Here is a 26,311-nt window from a genome sequence, read left to right on the forward strand (position 1 = left end):
AGGAGAATAATTTGATTTAAAATGAAAAATATACTATCATCGCCAATTATATTTAAACTCGTGTTTTAAGTAATGAATATTCAACTTTTAAGCATGCGATTACCTAAATAAAAAATAGATAATTATCAAGACTTTTTAATTAAAATGATAAGTTTATTTAGTTTATGTCATTTGATTTTGAATGTTGATTTCCAAATTTAGTATTTCAAAAACTGAAAAACTGGGCAAAAAATTTGATGTAGAACTTTGATTAAATGCTTTGAGATAGTAGAGACTTTAATATTCTTCATCAACATTAGAGGGCCGGAACCCTTCAAACTCAAAAGGGGTATATGAATTCTCTTAAACAGAGAAAACTAAACCAATGCATTTTATAGATATTTGTGTAGATGATCAATCTAAAAACATAATTTCCCGTGTCGATAATTCTTTTGCATGGATTTGTGAAATAGATTAAACTTTGGACCTCGATCCGCATATCCTCTGATTCATTTCCAACAGGAGGAAGCACTGTGCCAATCAAGAACATTTTTGAAGTTCTGATGAAATGCTTGCAATGGAATTCATTGGGCCCTATCTCGCATATTTGATCGGAAGTATCAACCTCGTAGCCTGTTTGCTACTTGTGCTGAAAGGAGAACTAAAAAATTGCAACACAGAGAGTGTAGGACTTGTGTCCTCTGTTCATCACCCAAGAAAGGATTTGTATGACTGCTAAGATTTATTTGGGAGCCGTATCTGCAAGATTACCGAATTAAATATAACTGCTAACATGAGAGGCAGCGGTACCAGGACTAAAGATTGTGCTCTTACACGTGATCTTGTGTGCTTCCAACCTCCTGAATCTTGAGTTGGGGAAATATATGCGAAGTTCTCGATGGGAATGACTCCAGCTTTTTTACCGGTGATTGACTTGTCAGGTGGAGATAAAGCCTGGAATTAGCCACCTCATTAGCATTTATAAAAATAATGGTTCCATATAGCTAAAAGGTAGAATATTGTAGAGCGTTTCTGGTGAAACAAAAGCCTTAAAAATTGCAAACTATGTTACAGAAAAAATATTTTGTTCATGTTACCTACGTGAGTAATGTTCTTGTCCAATCAACAAATGATGCATGTTTTGAGTGGATAAATCATGGTCACTCATTCCTGTCGGCAATAATTATTGTAGGGACCACATTCTTTGCTGCCTTCTTTAAAGAGAAAAAAAAAACGTGGGTTGCTATTTCGGAGGATTTGAGTGCTTAGTTTTATAATATTTGTGAGGTGTTTTGTTCTCCTGTATTAAGAGAGTGTGTGTTCTCTTTGAAAACACAGTGAGTGAGTTGTACACCACAAAATATTATAGTGAAATTCTTTTCATCTTGCCCGTGGTTTTTACCCTAATAATTTTTAGGGGTTTTCCACGTAAATCTCGGTGTCCATTTTATTCTTTATTTTCGGGTTTTATTATCTCAAATTCCGCACGTGGGACCAACAAGTGGTATCAGAGCCTTGGTTTAAAATTTCTTAAAATTCTGAGTATGCTCTGTGGTTGCAGCCTAGACTGATCTTCCACATCAAGTATCTCTGAGATAAAAACAGCCAAAGTTATCTGGGATACTCTGACAAAGATGTACGAGGTCAAGTCGCTACACAACATGATTTTCCTAAAAAGAATGCTTTATACTCTTCAGATGGCGGAATCTTCATCGATGACCGACCATATCAACACACTAAATACTCTATTTGCCCAACTCACTTCCATGGGGCATAAAATAGGGGAAAATGAACGTGCGGAACTTCTACTTCAAAGTCTACCAGATTCATATGATCAACTTATCATCAACATAACCAACGATATTCTTATGGGCTTTTTAAAATTCGACGATGTCTTGACTGCGGTTCTCGGAGAAGAAAGCCGGCGCAAGAATAAGGAAGACAGATTGATAACATCGAAGCAGACAGAGGCTTTGCCGATGATAAGAGGAAGGTTTATGGACCGTGACTCTAGTGGGAGCCAAAGACGAGGTAGATCAAAGTCGAGAAGTAAGAAGAAAAATATTTACTGCTTTAAATGTGGCGGTAAAGGGCACTTCAAGAAAGAGTGTACGAGTATCGATAAAAGCCCTCAAGGAAATGTGGTCAGTACTTCAGGCAGTGGTGAAATATTATTCAGCGAAGCAGCAACTGTTGCAGAAGACAGGCAAAAATTTTGTGACACATGGATTATGGATTCAGGAGCGACGTGGCATATGACGTCTCGGAGAGAATGGTTTGATCATTATGAACCAGTCTCAGTAGGATCTGTATTCATGGGAAATGATCATGCCTTGGAAATCGCTGTGGTTGGTACTGTCAAAATTAAAATGTTTGATGGCACAATTCGCACCATACAGGAGGTACGACATGTGAAAGGACTGACGAAAAATCTTTTGTCCTTGCGGCAATTGGATGACATCGGGTGCAAAACTCATATCGAGAAAGGGATCATAAAAATTGTGAAAGGCGCGCTTGTGGTTATGAAGCCGGAAAAGATTGCTGCAAATCTGTATGTACTTTTGGGAGAAACACACAAAGAGGCAGAACTAGCTGTTGCATCAATTGGTTCAGGAGAAGAATTAACAGTGTTATGACATAGAAAGCTCGGGCATATGTCAGAACGAGGGTTGAAAATTCTCTCAAAACGGAAGCTGCTGCCGAGACTTACAAAAGTGTCACTACCCTTTTGTGAGCACTGTGTTACCAGTAAACAACACAGATTAAAGTTTGGCACTTCTACTGCAAGGAGCAAAAGTATATTGAAGCTGATTCATTCGGATGTTTGGCAAGCATCGGTTGTATCCCTAGGAGGAGCGAGATATTTTATCTCGTTCATTGATGATTTTTCTAGGAGATGTTGGGTGTATCCAATCAAGAAGAAATCAGATGTTTTCCAGATTTTCAAAGATTTCAAAGCGCGGGTTGAACTTGAATCGGAAAAGAAAATCAAGTGTCTGAGGACTGACAATGGAGAAGAATATACCGGTGACGAATTTGATGCATATTGTCAACACAAGGGCATCAAAAGACAATTCACGACGGCTTACACACCTCAACAGAATGGAGTGGCGGAACGGATGAATAGAACCTTGTTGGAAAGAACAAAAGCTATGTTGAGGATTGCGGGTCTGGATAAGTCATTTTGGGCAAAAGCAGTCAAAACCGCTTGTTATATTATCAATCGTTCTCCTTCAGTGGCGATTGATCTGAAGACTCCGATGAAGATGTGGACCGGGAAGCCGACAGATTATTCTCATTTGCATACATTTGGAAGTCCTGTGTACGTTCTGTACAATGAGCAAGAAAGATCAAAGTTGGATTCGAAATCCAGAAAATGTATCTTCTTGGGTTATGCTGATGGAGTAAAGGGGTTTCGCTTGTGGGATCCTACTGTTCACAAGCTTGTCATCAGCAGGGATGTTATCTTCGAGGAAGATAAAGTAAAGGGAGACAAAGGCACACCGAATTCAGAAACTACTATTTTTCAGGTGAAAAATAAGACGGACGAAGGTCAAGTTTCTTGTGAAGCAGTACCAGAGCACGAAGAACAAGAACATGTTGAGTATGAGGTTTCTAATGTGAGACAGTCAACTCGAGACAGAAGACCACCAAGTTGGCTTTCAGATTATGTCACTGAAAGCAACATTGCATATTGTCTATTATCAGAGGATGGTGAGCCATCGAGTTTCCACGAGACTACTCAAAGCTCGGATGTATCCCTGTGGATGATAGCAATGCAAGAAGAGTTGGAGGCATTAGACATGAATAAAACTTGGGATCTTGTTACACTACCACGAGTAAGGAAAGCCATTGGAAACAGATGGGTATATAAGATCAAGCGTGATGGCAATAACCAAGTGGAGCGGTATCGTGCTAGGTTGGTGGTAAAAAGGTATGCTCAGAAAGAAGGCATTGACTTCAATGAGATATTTTCTCCTGTGGTTCGACTGATAACAGTCAGAATAGTGTTGGCATTGTATGCGGTGTTTGACCTACATCTAGAACAGGTAGATGTAAAAACGACATTTCTTCATGGAAATCTTGAAGAAGAAATCTATATGCTCTAGCCAGAAGTTTTTGCGGAAATAGGCAAAAAGAACTTGGTTTGCAGGTTGAAGAAATCTCTGTACGGTCTCAAACAGGCGCCGAGGTGTTGGTACAAGAGATTTGATTCCTATATCATGAGCCTTGGATACAACAGATTGAGTGCAGACCCTTGTACATATTTCAAGAGGTCTGGTGATGATTATATTATTTTGCTGTTGTATGTGGACAACATGTTGGTAGCAGGCCCCAACAAAGATCAGGTCCAAGGATTGAAGGCACAGTTGGCTAGGGAATTTGATATGAAGGACTTGGGACCAGCAAACAAGATTCTAGGGATGCAAGTTCACCGAGATAGAAGTAACAGAAAGATTTGGCTTTCACAGAGAAATTATTTGAAGAAAGTCTTGCAACGCTTCAACATGCAAGATAGTAAGCCAATCTTGACCCCTCTTCCTATTAACTTCAAGTTATCCTCCGAGATGTGTCCTAGCAGTGAAGTAGAGAGGATGGAGATGTCTCGAGTACCATATGCATCAGCAGTGGGAAGTTTGATGTTCGCCATGATATGTACGAGACCGGACATTGCTCAAGCAGTGGGAGCAGTTAGCCGGTATATGGCGAATCCTGGAAGAGAGCATTGGAGCACTGTTAAGAGGATCCTTAGATACATTAAGGGTACCTCGAATGCTGCATTATGTTATGGAGGATCGGATTTTACACTCAGGGGCTTTGTCGATTCAGATTATGCAGGTGATCCTGATAAGAGGAAATCTACTACTGGTTATGTGTTTACATTTGTAGGGGGAGCAGTAAGCTGGGTTTCAAAACTGCAGACAGTTGTGGCGTTATCTACAACAGAGGCAGAATACATGGCAGCTACTCAATCTTGCAAGGAGGCAATATGGATTAAAAGGTTATTGGAGGATATCGGACACAAACAAGATAATGTTCCTTTGTTTTGTGATAGTCAGAGTGCCTTGCACATCGCAAGAAATCCAGTCTTTCATTCCAGGACTAAACACATTGGAGTACAATTTCACTTTGTGCGGGAAGTAGTAGAAGAAGGAAGCGTGGATATGCAGAAGATCCATACGAAGGACAACATAGCTGATTTTCTGATCAAGCCAGTGAACACTGATAAGTTTGAGTGGTGTAGATCCTCAAGTGGTCTAACGGAAACGTAAGTAGCAGGGAATGGCAAGATTGAAAGGATGTGTGGAGATGTGTTTGATTCTCAATCAAATCTCCAAGTGGGAGAAATGTCGGCAATAATTATTGTAGGGACCACATGCTTTGTTGCCTTCTTTGAAGAGAAAAAAAATGTGGGTTGCTATTTCGGAGGAAATTTCGTGGAAGATGGAAGACGCGTTTTATACGCATCTTCACACGGTCAAGAGGCTCTATAAATAAAGCCCCCCCTTCATTCTGAAATCATCCCTTCTTCGAGTTTTCTCTCATCTTATAAGCATTTGAGTGCTTAGTTCTATAATATTTGTGAGGTGTTTTGTTCTCCTGTATTAAGAGAGTGTGTGTTCTCTTCGGAAACACAGTGAGTGAGTTGTACACCATAAAATATTATAGTGGAATTCTTTTCATCTTGCCCGTGGTTTTTACCCTAATAATTTTTAGGGGTTTTCCACGTAAATCTCGGTGTATATTTTATTCTTTATTTTCGGGTTTTATTATCTCAAATTCCGCACGTGGGACCAACAATTCCACCATGATGTATGGACGAGTGACAATGATTCATCACACGTGTCATGAGCTAAATGGATGAAGACACTACTCATATGAGTATCATCTACCAAACCCAGAAAAAAGAAGCCTCGACCTTGTGTCAGTTTTGATGTCTGTATCCGGTGCACATAACACAGTGACAAATTCCAACACATTTTTATTCTTTGAACACTAGTTTTATGCAACCACCATTCCACGTCTATAGTTATACATTTATATTTTTATACATCTCCTTTCCTAGATTTGGCCAAATTACTTGCTATATCGTTTAAAAATAATATAACAAAAAAAATTACCTTTTCTTGTGTTGCTTCAAATTTCTTTATCTCTAAGTGATCGCGATAGAACAATATCTGCAAGTAAAGAACCAAGCAAAAGTGAGGGTGTTGAGTAGGAAGCAGTAACTAAAGCTAAAGCTCATCATATATAAGCTCCATAACATGAAAATGGACCTTGTTCTGAAACTCGATATTTGATGCATCAGTTGCCACAACCAGAACCCCAAGACAATTATTGAGATCAACACAGAAGGGGCAAAATATAGAATCATATACACAACCATCTTCCTTGCACCAAATTCCTTGTCCTGATGCACCTTCTCTAGCTGTTCCGCACAGACGCTTATCAATTGATGATGCATCTGATACCAAAACATCCACACTTGACGCTCCTGCAGCTACAGCTTCAAAAGGCTTTTTCCATAGGGAAGTCAAATAACCTTTCGACGATGAAATAGGTGAACACTTAACACCCAAATTGTTTTCTGGCAGACCGAGTGGATTTCTGCAGATTGAGCAGAAGATTTGTAGACTCTGATCCATATTAAGGTTATATGAGGTGTATGATCCAACAAAATTATTAAGACTTGAGGATGGAAACGATTTATCTTTGTCAAATTTATTTTCTGAATGAATCAACTCATCAGTCCTGTGGTTCACATCTGTAGTTGTTACTGAGCTCGCCAAAGAACCAAAACTATCAGGAATTGAGAAAGGTGGAGTATTAAATGTCCTGACAGAGCCACTTGATGGCAGACCTGTGAATTTCCTCCTTTTCCAACCATGAGAATTGACACTCCAGGGTGAATCAGCTTCAGGTTGTATGTTGTTTGCTTTAGTCTCAGGAGTAGTGACAAGTTCTTTAATAGGACCAGCATATGAACTCCGAAGAGAGGTTGGTTGAAATGAAGATGGCTCTGGAAGCACCATGGAGCCATGGTCAGCTCTGGGACTTGAGTATTCATGCTTGGAGAAGAATTCTAGAGTTTTTACAAGGCTAGGGGCATTTATACCAGGCGTTTCTTGAATAACAGTAAGAACTAAATCATCTGGGGACGGTGCCACTGAAGGAGTCACAGACCACCTGCATAGTGAGTATTTTAACGGTAGTTAAAAAGAGAGCACAACAAGGCGCACAAGAGAATTGTCATTAAGATGACTAACGAAGTTCATGGTTGATAGTACACCTAAAATACTGCCAACTTCTCCTAAAATCATAGTGAAACGGAGAAGAATCTTAAACAGTGGTTGACTTGTTCACTTAAATTATGGCTGAGATCAAACCAATAAAAGCTTGGCCCGAATAAGTTAAAAACAAAATTTTCATAATAGCCTTTTCAAATATCAAAAGGGGGTCAAATCCACTTTCACAAAATTGAAGTCTGAAAATTACCTTGAATCCGTTCCAGTATCAAATTCTAGGTCAATATATTCTCGAACACCGGACTCCTTTTTATCCATTATCTTGACTACTTCACCTCTAGTTTGAGTAGTCAGTGAATTATGTTTATCTGAAGGAAATGAAGGGTGAATAATCACCAGATTTGGTCTGAAAGAAACCTAACAGCTTCTTTATTTTCAGAAAAATAATTTGATTCCACTTGATGATAATTACCAGATTTGATCACTTTATGACTCTTCTTTCTTGTCCCCTTTTTCTCATCAACTGTATTAACGTTTTCATTATCAATAGCAGAATTTTGTGATGAATTTGCAATGCGATCCTGCATTCAGAAAAATCAGTGGCTTCAGTCAAATATTTATTATATCAGTGGCTTCAGTCAAATATTTGGCTTACAGGATAAATATATTCTCATACCTTCACATCTCCGAAAAAAGATTTCAAACTGCTAATCGATTCCTCAAAGCAACTATACAGCTTAATTGAATCACGCAACCACTTTGAAATGTTTGTCCTATTTCTATCTTTGTGGAAACGCTCATCTGCATTCAAATCGAACAATATTGTGCTAAAATTTCGAAAATACTATTTAAAAGCCAATATACATTGGTGAAGGCTTATCTAAACTTTAAAACTTGTTAAAGTTGAGCACAGAAATGGACCACCAGGACATCTTCTAACGCAAAATGCAATATAAACTTTGTAATATTTATATAAAAGAAAACAAAAAATCAAAGGAATTATTTTGGTTGCAAATCAATCCAATCATTTGGTCACAAAACAGATGAAATAATGCAATAAAAGCACCTTGTGATACTAATTAATTATTTTCTTTCAAACAGAAGCCTATTTCGTTAATTCCTTTTCAGTTATATCCATTGGTTGAATGGACAGATATGCTTGACAATCCAATTCCAGCACCTCAGCATCAGAAAAAGATTTCAAATGAAAAAAAAAGCACAAGTTTGAGGATTTCTCTCATGTAAATGCCTAAATACTGCTGCTCTACAATGAACGAAAAGTTAGTACTCAACATATGGATATGGGTAGCTTATCATTTGTGAAGAAGTTTAATCACAAGTACCTAAGTAGATGATAGCTCCATAATCAAATCTGTGTCGTATGCAGCGACCTGCAAAAAGAAAAAAACTATTAACATGATTAGGTAACGTAGTTAATAACAATTAGCATCAAAAGCATTACCAAAAATATATAGCAGTAGCAACGAAGTAGATCATTGGGTATTGAGAGTTATTAGAGTTTTTTTAAAAAACCTTTTCAACTATTTTTTAAGAAAATAACATATATTTCAAATACATTTGACAAGATTATTTTCTTAAAAAAAATAACTGACCAAAGTTATTTTACAAATTATCTAATGTTAGTTATATAGGAGGAACTAACGCATAAATCAGAAGTGACTAAATCCATTGAGTCCTATAGTGATGGTTCTTGTGAGGGCCTAGCAAGGCTAAGTTATGTACGAGCTGGACGCTTTAGATAATAGCAGTCAGAAGATTACAAATTTACGATGCTGGGCAGTCGATGGAGTATTGTGATGAGGGTTGGAAAACCGAAGAAGGCAGTCAACTGCTCAACAGTGTGCATTTGGGAGCTCAGCTACTGTCTCACCGATGTCAACAAGACAAGGTTTCGGGGAGTCAACATTTAATTTAACATTAAGATTATCCAAGCTGAGTCAGCCAAACTCCAAAAATGTAATCATACAATAGAGTGAAGGATCGGTAGGTTGCCAAGCAGCTAAAGTCAGGTTAACCAGAACAGTTGATAACCAGCAAGGACAAGAAGTAGAAGAGGTCTGTAACTATACACGTGAACAGAATACTAAAGATAACACTTGCAACCATTCTAGGTTAGTTTTACATAAAATTTTGGAAGCAAGACTGTAGAATAATCCTGCAAAATAAAATTTATTTATGCTAACAGTAATGGTGGTTCCACTCTAGCAAAGACCCGTTTGCAAATGTTTCAAGTTTTTTTAGTATTGCACTATTTTTAATCTCTTTAAAAACATAAAAAATCATTGTACCATGAAGACGAATCAAACATGCGATAAAGAACATTCTGAGCCCCAATGTTCGGTTAATAAATCTTGTTCTGAAACTAAAGAACGGGATTAATTTTGCCTTTCACGATTATGACATATGAGGTCAAACAAGCGCATAAGATCCATAGTTGTCAATCGCGCATAGCGCCCCGTAGCGCAAAGGTTGCCCATGGCTATAGCGCGTAGCGAATAGCGTAGCGAGGGTTATTTGAAAGTAAAACGCCACGAGTATATAAATATATAATATAAAGCATATAGTAACATCAATTTAAAAAACTTAATTTCCAGCATAATATTCCATCAATTTTAATCGTAAAATACTAATTTCTGAAATTATTTTAAGTTTTTTCATTGAAATATCATAGAAGACAGAAAAAAAAAGCAAGAAATGCAGGAAAATATAATTTCCAACAAAAACCTAACTAAGTATGCCGAAAAAACCAAAATTAAAAAGCAAAAAAAAGGATATAAAATAAGCATGTAGCTTTGCTTTGCAATAGCGCCGCTATTTCAGCTATCGCGATTGTCGCTATAGTGCCAATAGCGAGGATAGCGAGCGCTATTGCAAAGTCCATGGCGTGTAGCGGTCCGTAGCGATGTGGTGTCGCTTCGCCACGCTATTCGCTATAGCGAGGGCTACGGGGGCTATTGACAACTATGATAAGATCTTCGACTACGGAGTCAACATTCACCAATGCACCTGTAAGGCACATGGCACTACTCCTTTTGGGCCTGCTTGGACCGAACCAAAGCTTATCTCATGACAGCCCATATGACACTTCTCATAGAACTCTCCACCCCTAACAATGGAGTACATGTATCCCCAACTCAAGAACTCGAGATCTCCACAAGTACTTAGATTAAAGAGATTTGGTAACAGGAGATCTTGGGTTCAAGACTTGGGGAGACAAATACTCAACTGCCAGGGGTTGAGAGTTCTCTGAATAAGTGTAGCATGGACTGGCATGTGAGAAACTTTGGCTCAGTCCAAGTAGGCCCAAAAGAGGTAGTAGCTCAACTGATATTAAGTCTATTTAATCCAAGTACTTGTCTTGGATGTCTTGGGTTCGAAAGGCACGTACTTCACTGCCAGGGGTGGAGATTTTTGTGAGTAAGTGCCGCATGGGCTGCCATGAGGGAAGCTTTGGTTCGGTCCAAGTAGGCCCAAAAGGGCTAGAGCCATGGGCCTTACTACGTGCCTCCCCAAGTAGCTCAATTAGTACTAAATCTTTTTAATCCAAGTGCTTGCCCCGGAGGTTTTGGGTTCAACACTTGGAGAGATACATACTCCATTGCTAGTGGTGGAGAGCTCCGTGATTAAGTGCCGCATGGGCTACCATGAGGAAAGCTTAGGCTAGGTCCTGCTCGATCTAAGCAGGCCCATAAAGAGTAATGTCATGGCCTTACAACGCCATTTCAACAAGTATAATTTGAAATTAATACTCATGATACATTCATTGTGATATATGAGTATATCATGTTTCATTTTTATTTGTATTCTATTATATTCAATTTATTTTTGTGTGGTTATACTATGTTATATAACGTAAGAATGTTTTCGCTATTATTTATTTTGTCTTATTCTCATGTTTATTGAGCAAGTCACTCACCATTTGCCCCAAAACTGGCTAGGCGTCAGAAATGAAATGTCAGGAAAACATTTATGATTCAGGAGCTCGAGAGGTTAGTACTCTTGAATTCAAACTCTGAGAAGTGAGAAGTCGGGCATGACTTAGAGAAAATTTAGATTTATTTTCAGCATGACTCCAAGATATTTATTGCGTTTTGCAAACGTAAGGAGTGCTGACCGCCATTCAGATTTGTTCTAACTATATTGTCTCGGCAAACTTCTCGACTAAGAGTTGCAGATTCAGTGTACATGAATTTGTTCCGAATAATTATTATTCAGATTTTCACCATTCAAGATTCCAGTAGGTACGAAATGTCAAATTTTCACCTTTCACAAGTTTACTACTTACTGATGCTCTAAAACCATCAACAATATCAGGCAATAAAAATATCTACATCTATTGATGCCAGAAATTGTTGTAACCACATTTTTTACAGCATGAACAATGACAATAAAGATTACTCATTTTTCACATTTTGTTAGCCCTTCAATCCAAATGGCAAATGTATTAAAGTAAGAGAAAAGGACAGGGAAAAGCTGAAGGGGGAAGAAGATACACAATCATTTTTAAGTTGAAGAACGCAGCAATGTGAAGAAAAAACTCAGAATTGGAATGAAGCTTTGATTAATTGGCAAAATTTGAAGGCAAAAACAAAATAGCCAATACTCTTTGATATTCTAAACAAACAACTGAATTTTATGAAAAAACAAATAAATGTGATTTGTGTGGATAAAGCTACTAGGAATTGAAAGTAACTTAACATTAAAAGACATGCACACATGCTGATTATCGATAACAAGACTCATAAAATTTTTGGGTAAATCATTATGCACAAGAATAAGTACCTGTAGCTTGATTAAGAGCCCTGAAGGCTTGCTGACAGTACCACTCGTTCCCGTTTAAGAGGTTTTTTGACAACTCATATGTATCGTTGAACTTCTTCTTTTGAGCAACTTTAATGTCATAACTGGCAGTCAATGATCAAGAATTACTAAAAGGATCAAGGCAACTCAATAGTAATTAAGTGTAGAAAAGAGCAATCTTACGAGTTTGGAAAGGGTATCCCAACAATCACCTGAGGTGGTTAAAGCATAACATTGATAGAACATATCATTTCGACTTGATTGAACAAAATATCATTAGTTTAGCCTTCTTTTAAATAGTAAATTTCAGAAATCTGTTATTCAGAATTTAAAATGAAAAACTTGCATGCAGACCCTTGATAATGTTCAATTAGTAAGATAAACAGTCCTATTACAGAAGATATATGGAAGGATACAACAGCTCGAGCATTATCATCTGAAAAGTCCATCCCTTCAGATACCTGCAAAGATCAATGCTCGATGTAAAGCTCAACTGGACATATATAGATGCACAGAATTCATAAGGAGCATATGTCCCTCAGAATTTAAGGCAAATGTTGCGAAGTTCTGAACAGCTATTGTTAGAACCATGAAAAAATTAAATATTTAAGTAAGAATCTGATTATTATTGTTGATTGTGTATTCTTTTCCTTGTACATTCCAATTTTGTGGTTAAATAATGGGAAAGTTTAAACAAAAATAAACAAAATAATAAAGGTTTAAATCCACAGCTTTACTCAATTAGATGGAACTAAATCCATCTTAAACAGTTAGTTGCCGAAAATGACATTGTATGCATGCAAAAGGTATATTCATCACCACAAATCAGGATAAAAGATAACAGTCTTTTCATGATCATGTTTTTCCCCATTAAAATCATACCTCACATTTGATGTCCAATAAACAAAAAATCGAAATAAATTACCTTTCCTCGACAAACAGCAAGAAAAGCAGCGCCTTCTTTGTTTTCTTCTTTAAGGGTCATCATGCCATTTTTTAGACCTGATGTTTTACTTCTTATCTTTCTGGTGTTGACCTGCTTTGATCCCCGTTGAATAGTATTATAGAAACCCTTTAAAACAGGCTCCAAAGCATCCTGACCAGCTCCTCTTGGTTCTAAACAAACAGCAGAATTAAGTATTGTAGAGGAGGGTAGATAAAAGCAGCTGAATCAAGATATGGAAACCGTGTGCAAACGAAAGATTCACTCCAATTTCAAAGCAAAGAAGTCTACTAGAAAGGAGTTCAACTATCTACCAACAAACAAGGACTTCTGAGCATTTAACCGAGACCATTGACCAGTTTCCTGCCACCGAGTGCTTAGTTTATCCAGCAGCTTGTAACTAGGGAAGAATACTAGACACCCACCGGGAACCACCTTGCATATTTCTTCCAAAGATGTGCCTACTTCATCCTTTGAAAGAACATAGTAACTTTCATCAATTTGAGAGAGAACTCTTTTTTGTATCAATACGAAATTGATAGTATAAGCACAAACCTGGAAAGCATATTCATCTGCTGTCTTATAACTTGCATTTAATGGATAATTACCGGGACCATGGGCAATTGCAGCTGCCCATACCTAGGGCAGACGACTGGTCAACTTTCAGATTGGACAAATAGGAAGCAAATTCATCCAAAAGATATAAACACGGCAAAAAGTTTATTTTACCTGTGAATCTACATCAATGATGTGTGGAGCTTCCAAACAAGTGCCAAACTGAACACCAAGTTCAGATGAAAAAGTGTTCAACGGTGACAGAGTCCTTAAAAGATGAGAAAACCATCGTCAAATAAGTAAGTTATATTGATTAAAGATGATTATGCCTAGCAAAGATGTGAGCTACAAGAAACTCTGTTTGACAGTGATTGCATTCAGTCGGATCAAGCTGTGCAACATGATTCAAACACGTCAAAATTATAGAGCACTCACGAAAATCCAAGCAACAACGTGAGCAACAGATTTCTCCAATCAATCATCCCCAATTAGTATAGTCTATCAATCTAGGAATGTTTCATTCTGTGAAAATGATTAACATTTAACAAGAAATGCCTCAGTGAACTGAATATAACTATATTTACCCTGAAGTCAGAATTACTGACTGAGAAAACTCTGCAATAGTTTTGAAAATGACAGCTGGATTCAAGCACCAGAGACTAAATATGACTGTCCAGCCACCTGCAGCGTTTTGTGAACTATATTATAAAGCCTTTCACAAAGATGAATACTAGAAGCTGAATAAGCACCTGAACTATCTGTGTAATGAAGATTAGGTGTGCTTATAGAAGATACTTTTGTGAACTATCTTACATCAATGGTCCTCGTATAGTTGCTCAAAAATGAAGTTTGCATACAGCCAAAAATAATAATAATAATAAAATGTAAATACAGATGGCGATAACAAGAAACTCTTTCGTGTGAGAAGGCCTGGGACATCAAGATTCTTATTTCACTCATTCACTGTTCCATTTTAGTTAAATTGACTAACTATGCAAGAATAGGAATCACCCAACAACTTATTATTAAACTCTTCAAGCTTTATCACGCTTTTAAGCTCCACATCAGCGAGGGGAATACAAATATTGATCAAAAGTTACTAGATAAAATAATCATAATTTAGTGTAGATCACCAACTTTCACCTTTCTGCATATATCGTTGCAATCCCAATTCATAGTCATAAGCATGAATACCATTTCCACCAAAGAAGTAACTAAGCGATGAGAACAATCCTGTACAATATTCACAAATCCAGTGATAACACATAAAAATTTACTTCATTGGATAAATAGAAGAATATGGGTATGAATAGTTTGCCTTCAAGGGTAGTTGCTGCGATTCCACTTAAATGAGGAATGTCTGGTTCAGCTTCCGAGGCAGCTTTGATAGCCTTAAAAGTGATTGCCCGTCATTAAGAAAAGAGCAGGTATAGGTAAATATACCAACAAGTAGTAACTACCTTTTTGGCACATTCTCCCAAGATTGAGAAGTTCTGCAGTGAAATATTGGCTTCATGTAGCTCTTTTAAGGCCTTATCTCCAGTCCAACTGACGAACATTGGTTACGGAAAATAAAAAAAAGTTAAAAGTATTATAAGTTGAAGTTTCAATTTATAATGTAACCAAATATATCAAGAAAAAATGAGGACACTTCTGGAATAGTCGTTCCATTAGAGGCTAACTATGTTTTTCCTCAAAAGTTCCCTCTGCCAAAAGGCTGAAAAAGAATCCAGCAACAAAGTTCGGAGAAGTTCGGAATTTTCTTGTTCTGTGAATATCTTTTTTAACTCACTCCAACACCAGTTTGCTTAAGGAAGTGAATGGATTCCTAAGCTCATAATTTTTACTGCGAGCCTAGATTTAAAATTTTGGATGGGCATGGGCTTTTAATCCAGAATACAATATAAAAGATAATCGTAAGTATAACAAAGTCTTCTATTCTATGTACCAATACGCATGGCTTTGAACTTATGCAACAACAGCATCAACAAAGTGAGATGGTTAATAAATTTTCAAATGACTTACCAACGGAAATAACGCTGAAATTCACGCTTTACTAGAGTATTTTTCCTCCTATCAATCCAACTCAAGATGTCCTACACCAAATAAAAGAGTTTTCAAACAACTGGAATGAAGTAAAAGAAGCAAATGGAGAGCTCAACAACAAAAAAAAGCACCTGCATCATCTCGAACAAAGGCTGGTAAGTCATGGCATCATTGAGGCTCAGTTGCCCCAGATCTGTCTGTAAATCTTCCAAAACACCGCAGTTTGAGATGATTTAACAGGTAACAAATAAAAGAAGAGTAGAGGCTTGTACTTACGTAACAAAGCCTCTTCTTCAACATCGATACTACCAGCATCACGAGCTATGTCTTCTATGTTGCTGAAACCAAAAAAAACTAGAGAATAAATACTACAAACTTTAAGCTTAAACTGTTGTATTCCAACTGTTACTGTTTTTCAGGTAAATGGGCCATTACAACATCAAAACATTTAGATAAGATGTTAACTCGTACATATGTCCTAAAAAACTTTGCAGGCGCTATGTTGAAGTGATTTTTCGATAATTGAGTAAGGGTACTTCTTGGAAAACGATAGTTATTTATTTATCAGCACATATGTTGGAGGAAAGGGAATGAAGTTAACATACTGTGCCTCATCAAAAATGATAACACTGCCATCAATATCAACTTCCATTGCTTCCCGGATGATTGGATTCATAATATAGTTATATGGGCAAAAGACCAGTTCAGCGTCTTGTGCCATTGAACGTGCTGCAAAATATGAACAACCTGAAAATAAAAGATCTTCAGCGACTTGGTTGATTTCCGAACCAAGATTAAGTAATGAACTGAGAAGTTAGAAAAGGGACCTTTGACTACTTGTCCGACTTTGACAAGATCCTCAATATCATGAACCTCATGACAACCTCCTTTTTGAAGAGAGGGGTGACCTTTGACTTTATGCACGTTTCTGATGGTGAACAAAAATCAGGCAAGGGGTAATAAAACTGCATAGGCATAAAAGTACATGCGAAAAGAAGATTATTTTACTTGAATTCTGGGCAGGTATCTTCTGTATTCTTCAGAAGCAGCTTACTGGATTGCAATCATAGTTATTAGTAGAAAAACATGCATAAGGAATACATTTTCAAGGGAAAAAACAGCAAACCATTGTTCATCCACATTCTCTTCCCCACGCACATATGGGTTTGTACAATAGTGCTTCCTTGACCCCTGATAGTAAACATTAGGAAAGATTAAGATCAAAAAGTGCAATTTTACACCAGTAATTCATCTTTTGGAACTAATAGTGTAAAAACATACAGCAGAAAGGTGAGAGAAGGAAACTTCCAGCTATTTTTGGGTTCTTTAAACTCATCTTCATTGCCTAAATCTCCAATCAGTAATACCTATTAAATGGAATCCATACATTATTTTTGAGCCCCTAGCTTCTTCCTGAGGTTATAAAATAGCCTGGCCAGCTAATGCATATTTTGGATTGTGATTAGATATGCGATTAGATATGCTTACAGTTTTTTTAATCCAACAAAGAAAAAGTTTGATATGGATGCCATAAAAGAGACCAACCCCTGTACTAATGTTATTTCAACAGACATTTGATTTACACATACTAAATATCCACAAATCCAACGCTGTACAAAAAATTCCAAAATAAAGGACTCGTGACAACAAAAATCGACAAAAACCATTTCAACCCATGCTTAGATGATTTATGTTTATCTTTTTCCTTTTTGTTCCTTATGGTTTTCCAAGGAATATAGAACATTCAGGGAAAAGAGCTAGTGCTAAACATGTTTTGTTATACTTCTTTTTTTCATCTTGTTTCCAGGTATGCTGCCCTCGTGCACCAACTTTATCTAAAATTGAGTTACCGAAAAAGAACACAAATATGCTTAATTTTGACTAAGGTTATTTCAGTTATCAAGGATATCCTTATTGGTAAGACATTATCCAACCCAACATTTGAAACTAACCACACTTTTGAAAAAATTCAACTCCGAACTACAACAAACAACATATTGAGATTATATTTGAGAGGTATATAATCACACACATATGTGACTATGTGTGTTTAAACAGCAATATTCTATAATTGATAAACAATAAGAGCATTCAAGTAATAAATTACTATTTTGATAGGTATGTTACCTGACTCGCTTATTCCCTGGGTACCTTTGATTAACAGTCTAAATCCTAAACAATAAAAATTATTCTACTACACCGAACGAAACATACATCCATCCACTGATCACACAACCCAAGTTAAAGCAACACAATTTCCAGCCATGTTTTTGTTTGAGCAAGCATTGAGGTAAAATGAGATATAACTAGATTAGAAAATTTTGCCTAATTATGGTGGAACATCAAAATTGTAACTGGGTAAACATAAACCCTTTTCTATGATGATGTTAGGCTAAAAATGGCCATGAAATAGTAAATAACATAAAAAAGGAAAGGCTTGATTGCAGTAAACCCACCAAAACCGCCATTGGTACCCGATACGAAGTTTTCTTATACTCTCGGATCACTTGAGTGATTTGTGAGTGTGTCCTCCTAATAAAACGAAGCAGCAACTAAAAATCAGTTCTTTCTGAGCTGAAAAATAAACGTGCATACCAATGTGGCAATGCCCTGCTGTACAGAACTTGTTGAACAATAACTTATCGCAGAAATTTTATGGTAGATCATATTAATTATTTTCAAAGTTTAAATCAGATGTAATACAAATCTAAATATTTCTATTGAAAAAAAATAGAGTTGACCAAGGGGATGAAGCTTACGAGGAATAAAAGATTGTGGGAGCTAACTTTGGCTTCTCCTTTTTTGCACCAGTTGCTGGTGGTGGTGGTACTCCAGGGTTTCCTGACAAAAAAGAAAGACCAAGAGAGGACATTAGGACACAAGACAACTATTGCATAGATGCAAAAATAATGAAAATAAATAATACTCGCAATGACAACAAATTAAAGATGCAAAGGGAAAGCTGGCAAAGCTTAGTCAAATGAAACGTTCACCAGAATTTGACAGAGAGTCCATAATGTAAAGATGGACTCCTAATCTCTCAACTCAACAAACATAAGAAAAACCCCGCGTTCTATTGTTCATCTAAAATTTGGTTGCCTGATACCTGAAGGCTGTGTTTCGGGAATGAAACCGCCTCCATGATTAATAGGGTCGCTAACTGCCTCTGGGTTAGCCCTGGAGCTGGAATGCATTAAATTAGCTTGAATATTCTTCGATTTCTGATTTTGCTGCCACGAGAGAGCAGAACAAAGGAGCGATAGGGATTTCCCAGTGCCGGTTGGAGACTCCAGCAACGCATGGCAGTGTCCGTCCCTCTGTGATCGGTCGAGAGTGGAGATTACTCGATTCATGAATGCAAGCTGCGAGCCATAAGGCCGGTAAGGGAACTCCACCAGTAATCCCCCGATGTGGACAGTGTTCTTCGAATTGGGGATGGATTTTGGGTCGGCATCAGATAGTGAAGCCGGAGAAATAGATTGGGGGGAAGCGGAGTCCGCCATTCTGTGATCGTGCGTGTGAGAGAAAAAGTGGGACTCTTCGTTAATCCGGATCTTGGGGCTTCAGGGTTAGCGGGAGTTCTTCAATTTCATTGGCGGGAATAGGTTTTATTTTATTTTCCGACCCAAAAAAATGTACTCATGCGAGAATGCACCAAGTATTATTTTATATAATTAAAATTAATAAGTATTAGTTTTTGAATATTTTTAAAAGTTATTGATATAATATAATGAATATATTTAAATTTTAAATATTATATAAAAAATTATGTCATAATATTTATGTAATTTGATATAACATTCAAATGATAATAACAATATTTTGTCGTTAAATTGACTCGTTTATCTTTTTAAATCAAACTGTTATTAATACAAAAAATAGAAAAAAAATATTAAAAATTATATATTATTTAATTTATCAAAATTTTAAATAATAAATAAACATTTTTCAAAAATTCAATTTTTTGTCATTTTTAGATAAATAAATTTTAATTAAAGATGTAATTATTTTTTAGACATGTTAAAAATATTTATATCAAATTTTTTATTAAGATGCATAATTTAAATTTTTATTAAAATACATAAAAATAATAACAATTTACGGACATTCTTTTGAAAAGTTGAGTAACGTAATATTATATAAAAGTTTTATATTTTATTTAATATGATAGAGAGTATTAAATATAAAATATATAAAGTAACACCAACTTAAAGTTATAATCGAAATTAAATATAATAATAGAATCAATGCAAATACTTTAATATATTTTATATTTTCAAGGAATATCAAATTTGAATTTTAAAAATAAATTGAAAATAATTCACATTTAATTACGTATTTATTTTCTATGCGGGTAGTTAGTATCAATGAACTAATCAAAGTTTAAGCGCAAAATGTATTTTTGAATGATTTACGTCACGTGTGATATTGAACATTGCATTATTTTTTCATTTTTTCTGATTGAAAATTGATTGTCTGAGTGATGTAGAAAAAAGACTGAATTATTTATATAATTTAAAATATAAATATATCATAGTAACACAAAATCATATCCCAAATTAAATGAATTGATATAATAAATACAAAAATTTAAATATAGTTTATTTTTCAATATAATTCAGTTTCAATTCGAATAAAGAAAAAAAATATAATTCATAAATTACATTTGAATTGATATAAAAATGAATTACAATTGAATTTGACTGAATTGATATAATCAATGCAAGTAATAATTGAATTTTATGTTTTCAAATATCCTCCATTCACATTTGAAATTTTTTAAAAGAAAATAGAGAAGTTTTTATAAAAAAAAATAGCAATAAAAATTGCATAAAATTAAATGTTTTCAATTAAATATTGTATTACACTTATTTCGAGATTCATGATATATCTTTCTTTTTTAGAATTGTCGTTTTGACGGGATTTTACTAAGTCAACCTTGTTATATTGGCAGTGAATTTCTTATAACGTCTCTCACCTCTTTCATTTGTTTAATGGCAAAAACTTGTGTGAGACGATCTCACGGATCGTATTTTGTGATACGGATCTCTTATTTGGGTAATCCATGAAAAAGTATTACTTTTTACGCTAAGAGTATTACTTTTTATTGTGAATATCAGTAGAGTTGACTCGTCTTACATATAAAGATTCGTGATACCGTCTCACAAGAGACCTACTCTGATGTCTTGTGCTAGCTCATACCGTCTTGTACATCTATCACAGACATAATAATTTTCACCACCTTGCTCGATTTCTTGCAAATAATCACTATTTTTCGGTTGTTCAATAATGTCTCAAGTCGCATCACACCGTCTTATGTAATTGTGCAAAGCAAAACACATCATTATAATTTTGAATTGAGTATCCAGATAAAATGTTCGCATATTTTTTAATATTTTTCATCGTGTTTTGCATACTCCAAATGTTCTTTCAATAATCATTCTTAAACTTGAATGATAATAATTAAATATGAAATTGAAGTAAATGATATCTAGTATCTTTATACGGTTGTTGGGGATCGATATAGAGTTTAGAGGGGGTGAATAAACACTTTTATTTGACGGTCGTTTTTGCAAAGGGGTGCTAGAATCCTGTTAGAGATTATAGCTTATCTTGTTCAAGTATATAACCAGCAGACCACAATATAGTGCGAAAACGATCTGATGGTTTAAGGGTGAAAATGATAAAACAGTAGGCAGTAGACAATGGTTGTTTATGGAAGTTCGAAGATTAAATCTTCTACGTCTTCCCTTCTTCTGTTTCCAGAACGTATCACTAAAAGACTTTGGATTTTACAGTACAACATTTGTACACACCCACTTCAGCAGGACTTATATTTTGCGTACTGAAACTCTTAGTTTCTCAACACAATAAAACAAATACAACAAAGTTCTGAAAAAGACTCTTTTCCAGATTACAGACTCTTCTCAAAGATCTAATAACGTGAATAGCTTGTAGAGAGAGTAAAAAACAGTCAGCACAATATGATCTCAAAAGATCAGATAAATATTATGAAGTGTGTGCTGCTTTTCTGTATATTGAGCTTGAAGATGATAAGTAGTTCTGAGTGCTCAAATCGACGTTCGTATATTAGAGAATATAATCGTTGTTGGGTAACCTATAAACGTCGTTGATCTTGTGTATTTATAGAAGTATTGAATCCAACGTTTATAAACAAAACGGCTTCCTTGACTTCTGATAGAATCAGCTTTATTATCGAAAAAGGTTCCTGCAAAAAGTTTCAGAACAATCAGTCTTGTTTTATACCACAATTGGTAAAACGTATTAAATGACTTTGTTCAGCATTAATGATGCATTTAATACTCGTACTAGGTAAATTAACGGTAACATTTAATATATGTTCGATAAGTTCTGATTTAGTAAAAGTCAAGTTCTGCTTCTGTTTATCTAAGCTGATAAGTACTGGAAGAGTACTGCTTTGTTAAGGCGATACGAGAACTTCTGCTTTTATACTATCTTCTGGTTTTACTAACGCGATCTACTGGTTTTGACTATCATCACCACAATTAAATTAATTCTATCAATTTTTCCCTTTTTGGTGATGCCAAAACCTATAAGTTAGTATGATGAAAAAAACAATTATATCAAAAACAGATAGCAATTATAACCAAATAATTGATAAGTAAATAAGCAGTAAAGCAGAGTTCAAAAGAGTATTAATCATAAAGATTAATCATCAGTTCCGATATCCTTGAACAGTGTATCCTCATCCCGAGGATCTTGGCTTCTGAAAGATGGTTCAGCTTGATGATGATGTCCTCCAGATCTACCTTATTTTGTCCTTCCTTCTGTCCTACTTACTGCTTCCCCCTTTTTGGCATCAAAACGAGTGAGTAATTCATCCACTCGTCCAGTAAGATTGATAATGCTATCATTCATCATCTCCAAATATGAGAATTGATTCGAAATGCGATCATTAAGGGCCTGAAGAGATTGAGATTGGGACTCAATCTTGGCATCGATAGTTTCAAGTTTCGAATCAGTAGCTTCAACTTTAGTTGAGATTGTGCGAAGACACGAGTCATGATCAGAGACAGTTCGAATAACGTCACATTGAATGAGCATGATGTTAGCATGACTGGTCAAAACATTTTTCCTGAAGAGACTGGATTCAACTTCAAGCTTTGCCAATGATTCAGCTGTGTTAATGACTTGTTTCGAAATGCGTTCACGGAAGAAGTTGGTGGCACTGACTTCACCAGCATGATCGTAGGACAACTGTTTTACCATCTCTGAAACTCTTTCAATATTACGTCTCAGAGTATCAATCTCAGACTGATGATTGAAGTGCTCTTCTTCTGGTGATGGAGTTCTTGCGAGTAGACGTTCTGAAATTTCAGCAAGATGAGCAATATGAGCTATGTGAGCCGGTGAACCAGTAGGAGGGAAAATCAAGGCAGTAGAAGAGGCAATTTCGGTTGGAGCAGTAGTACCAGCAGGGGACCGTTCAGCAGAATTTCCTCCAAAGGCAGTAGATTGGTCAGGAGCTGCACTTTCTTCTGGTGGATTAGCTTCAGTGGTTTCCATTTGCGCATAAGCTGGAATGGATTCAGATGGAATGTTCAACAGAGCTTCCATTTCTGCTTGATGTTCTGTAGAAAATGTCTCCAAATTTGGCAGCAGTGAAGCAGCATCTAATCCTTCCGTCTGTTGTTCTGCTGGATGAGCTTCTGTATGAACCACATCATCATCTTGAGTAGGTTCTGGAGCAGTAGAGACAGTAACAACAATGGATTGAATTCCTTCATCAACTGAAGCCAATTCCCGAACATAAATAAGAGAAGATGATTGAGTAGGCAACTTCGGAGATGCAAGACTACTAGAGACCTTAGCTTCTTGTGGAGCTGTAGTCCTTTCCTCAACTGGCTTAGTCCGAGCAAAGTCTGGAATGAAGCCTACTAAATACTGTACAGATTCTTCAAATGTCTGTTCTTGAGCAAGAAGTTGCTCATTCATCATTCTCAATCGGTCAGTCAGAATATGGATCGCATTCTGATCCTGAGTAGCAGTGGGAATCATAGCATCAAAATTAGACTGAAGAGTCTTTAAAACTGATTCCAGCTTCTATCGTTTCAGCTGCTCAAGAATGAAACTTCGTCGTCTCATTACTTCAATCACATTTTCAGCTTTGGCAAGATCAGAAACCTTCTCTTCATTCTTTACCATTTTACGAAATGCACATGGTATTCTGAAGAATGTGAGTGGATGGAATACTCGAACCTTATGCCAATCATCAAAGAAAGTCATTCCTTCATTGGCAGATTTCTCAATCTCCTCCGAATGAAGATCAATGCTAGTTAAAACGGATGATTTGGCGCCGTGAAATTGTGATTCTGCAACTAGTTTTCCTTTGCCTTTATCTGAAGATGAGACAGGCATCACGGGTCTAAAAGCAGAAGATCCTGCAGTGGATTCACGAATAACGGCTCCAGACAATGGTCTGAAAGTCGGAGCAGTAGACGAAGTGGTGGCATAAGAAGTAGCTGCTGGCTTAGTGACAGGAACAGATTCTTGCAAAGATGAGGCGCTTCTCGAAACACTTGTCTCTAGGGGACAGTGTCTAAATCAGCAATGGCTGCTGTTTTCTTGATGCGGAGCACTGTGCGAGCCTTCTTCTTGCTAGGGGTGACAGGGATATATGTTTGGGTAGGAGCAGCAGACTCCTCAAATACTGTTTTATCATAATCAGTGGAGATAACCGCTCTTTTTCTCTTGATCTTCTTCTGAGGTCCTTGGGCGTTATATTGAGCATATCCTACCTCCTTCTTCAAAGCAATGAACTCAGCCACAGATGGCTTTGGCCTTAGAGCAAGTACATTTTCAGCATCGACCATTGTTACGTAAGAAGCGTCATGTTCAGTAGTGAAAGGAAAACCAGCATCCTTAAACATTTTGCTGATCTGAACAGCAAAACCAGAACTCTTCCTCAGAACCATATCTTTCAAGATTCTAAACAAGAATCCACTCCAATCCACCTTAAATCCAGAAATGATGGTCAACATCACTTGTACCTTCTCCTTAGTCAATCTGTCAAACGTATCAGCTTTGACCAATAGTGCCTTTACCACAATATCAGCAAGCACTTGATATTCCATCTTCAGAAGCTTTTTGAAGCAAAGTGACGAGGGCAGCCGACATCTCCTCCTCATAAGTATCAGAAAAGTCACAGATACCTAAGCATGGAAGAAAGAAGGTCGATCCCAATAGGGCAGCATCAATGGAAATAGATACATCTCCCTAGGAATAGATGATTTTCCTTTAGTCAACTGTTGCTTTGGCATAGAATTCTAAAAGAGCAGTCTTGTAGATAACAGCTAGTGTTTCAAAAAACTTTCTGAGACCAAATTTCTCGATGGCTTTAAACATGCTGACCAGATTTTTGTTTGATTGTTAGGACTGAAGCAAAATTAACTTGATAAGCATTTAGAGTGTAAACTCCGGCCATTTCTGCAAACAAAAAGAATTTGGAGTAGATTCTGCAGTAGAGTGTGAATGCGAGAGAAAGCAGTAGCTAGTATGCGAAAGATCTGAAAGCGTAAAGGTGAAATGACTGAGAAAAGACTGTTAAAGTCTAGAATGTACAGCCGTCAATGAAACATAAGGACACGTGTCAATCTGTTTACGGTTGAATTTGAAAAGTTAAGCAAAGAGTGTCAGATACGCCAAAATTTTAAAATAACTAAAATAGGCGGGATGTCCAAAGCGGTTACTGAAAAATATCAGAAGAGGGTTTGTCGTCTTATGATAATATCTACTGGATGTTAAGAATTACTGAAATATTTCAGCATCTTGATAAAAACCAGTAGACATATTGTTTTATCGAAAAGACAAACCTTCTTCTGCTTCTGATAAAGAACGGAAAAGAAAAAGACAGAATAAAATAATATTCCCCTCAATTAATGCAACTAATAAATGTAATAGATACAATATCTGAGGGAATGATAGATGACTCTTGATATTCGTGCATGATGTGACCGGTTGGATGTCTCTTTAGCTTCCCAATACTCTATATAAGTACCTGCAATCTCACAAACTAAGTTATGTACACAAATAAAAAATCACAAATGGATGATGCAAAAATTCTCTCGGAGTCTTCTCCAGAGACTGATTCAGCAGAGGAATTGCAAGGACAATTTATAGCTTCTCGTAAGATGATGTCCGAAGACATCCTTTTTCAAGATATGAAGACTTGGAAGAAATTCATTGGCCTGTAATATGAACAATCAATTAGATTGTTCGTTTTTAGAAGGACTAAGCTGCGGAATAATCCCTTTCACAAACCATGACCATGCAAAGCGAGGGGATTCCAGCAGAGCTTAGTTAGATTCCTGCTGAAGTACTTTGTAGTAATTCAAACTGCTGATATCAACAAAATATAATAGATAAGACAATGTAATGCATCTGGTTTTATGAATGAAATATTTCATTTTTTCATATCTCTGTTTACTAACTGCTTTTTACTTAATGCAAATAAATAAATAAATAACAAGAAATAAACAGAAGAAAGGATGAGAAAAACGCAGTCTGAATAATTTAAGGCTCAATGACTCTTCGTCTTCCTCAAGTCTTGTCTATAAATGAAGATAACTTCTGCTCGTAATGACATTTGTATTCCAATGGATTGTGAAAGCAGCACTCATGTTCCTCATCCTTCATGGACACCTCAACGTTTGCAAGAATTAATAAGAGGTGCAGAAGA

At 36.4% G+C, this 26,311-nt stretch overlaps 1 protein-coding gene across 3 annotated transcripts; it reads right to left on the bottom strand.

The window, feature by feature from the left end:
- Positions 1 to 253: 253 nt before the first annotated feature.
- Positions 254 to 19,179, bottom strand: LOC142551379 (uncharacterized). Of its 3 annotated transcripts, XM_075660585.1 has the most exons (30): positions 18,698 to 19,179; positions 18,351 to 18,432; positions 18,048 to 18,123; positions 16,718 to 16,782; positions 16,600 to 16,644; positions 16,419 to 16,519; positions 16,197 to 16,338; positions 15,868 to 15,929; positions 15,723 to 15,796; positions 15,571 to 15,641; positions 15,006 to 15,093; positions 14,864 to 14,936; positions 14,689 to 14,778; positions 14,130 to 14,226; positions 13,720 to 13,813; positions 13,546 to 13,629; positions 13,305 to 13,461; positions 12,973 to 13,163; positions 12,464 to 12,508; positions 12,231 to 12,259; positions 12,030 to 12,151; positions 8,570 to 8,617; positions 7,903 to 8,027; positions 7,699 to 7,807; positions 7,477 to 7,594; positions 7,097 to 7,167; positions 6,258 to 7,000; positions 6,102 to 6,158; positions 814 to 933; positions 255 to 738 (listed from the first exon to the last, which is right to left on the bottom strand). In XM_075660585.1, the coding sequence occupies exons 1-30, from the start codon at positions 19,092 to 19,094 to the stop codon at positions 715 to 717; spliced, it is 3,600 nt and encodes a 1,199-aa protein (XP_075516700.1). In that variant the 5' UTR covers positions 19,095 to 19,179; the 3' UTR covers positions 255 to 714. The 3 variants fall into 3 exon arrangements, with proteins under 3 accessions (XP_075516698.1, XP_075516700.1, XP_075516697.1); XM_075660583.1 differs by having other exon boundaries at positions 254 to 738; positions 814 to 912; positions 6,258 to 7,167; XM_075660582.1 differs by having other exon boundaries at positions 6,258 to 7,167.
- Positions 19,180 to 26,311: the final 7,132 nt, after the last annotated feature.

This window comes from Primulina tabacum, chromosome 7 (assembly GCF_025594145.1).
Source record: "Primulina tabacum isolate GXHZ01 chromosome 7, ASM2559414v2, whole genome shotgun sequence".
In the NCBI taxonomy this organism is placed as follows: Eukaryota; Viridiplantae; Streptophyta; class Magnoliopsida; order Lamiales; family Gesneriaceae; genus Primulina; species Primulina tabacum.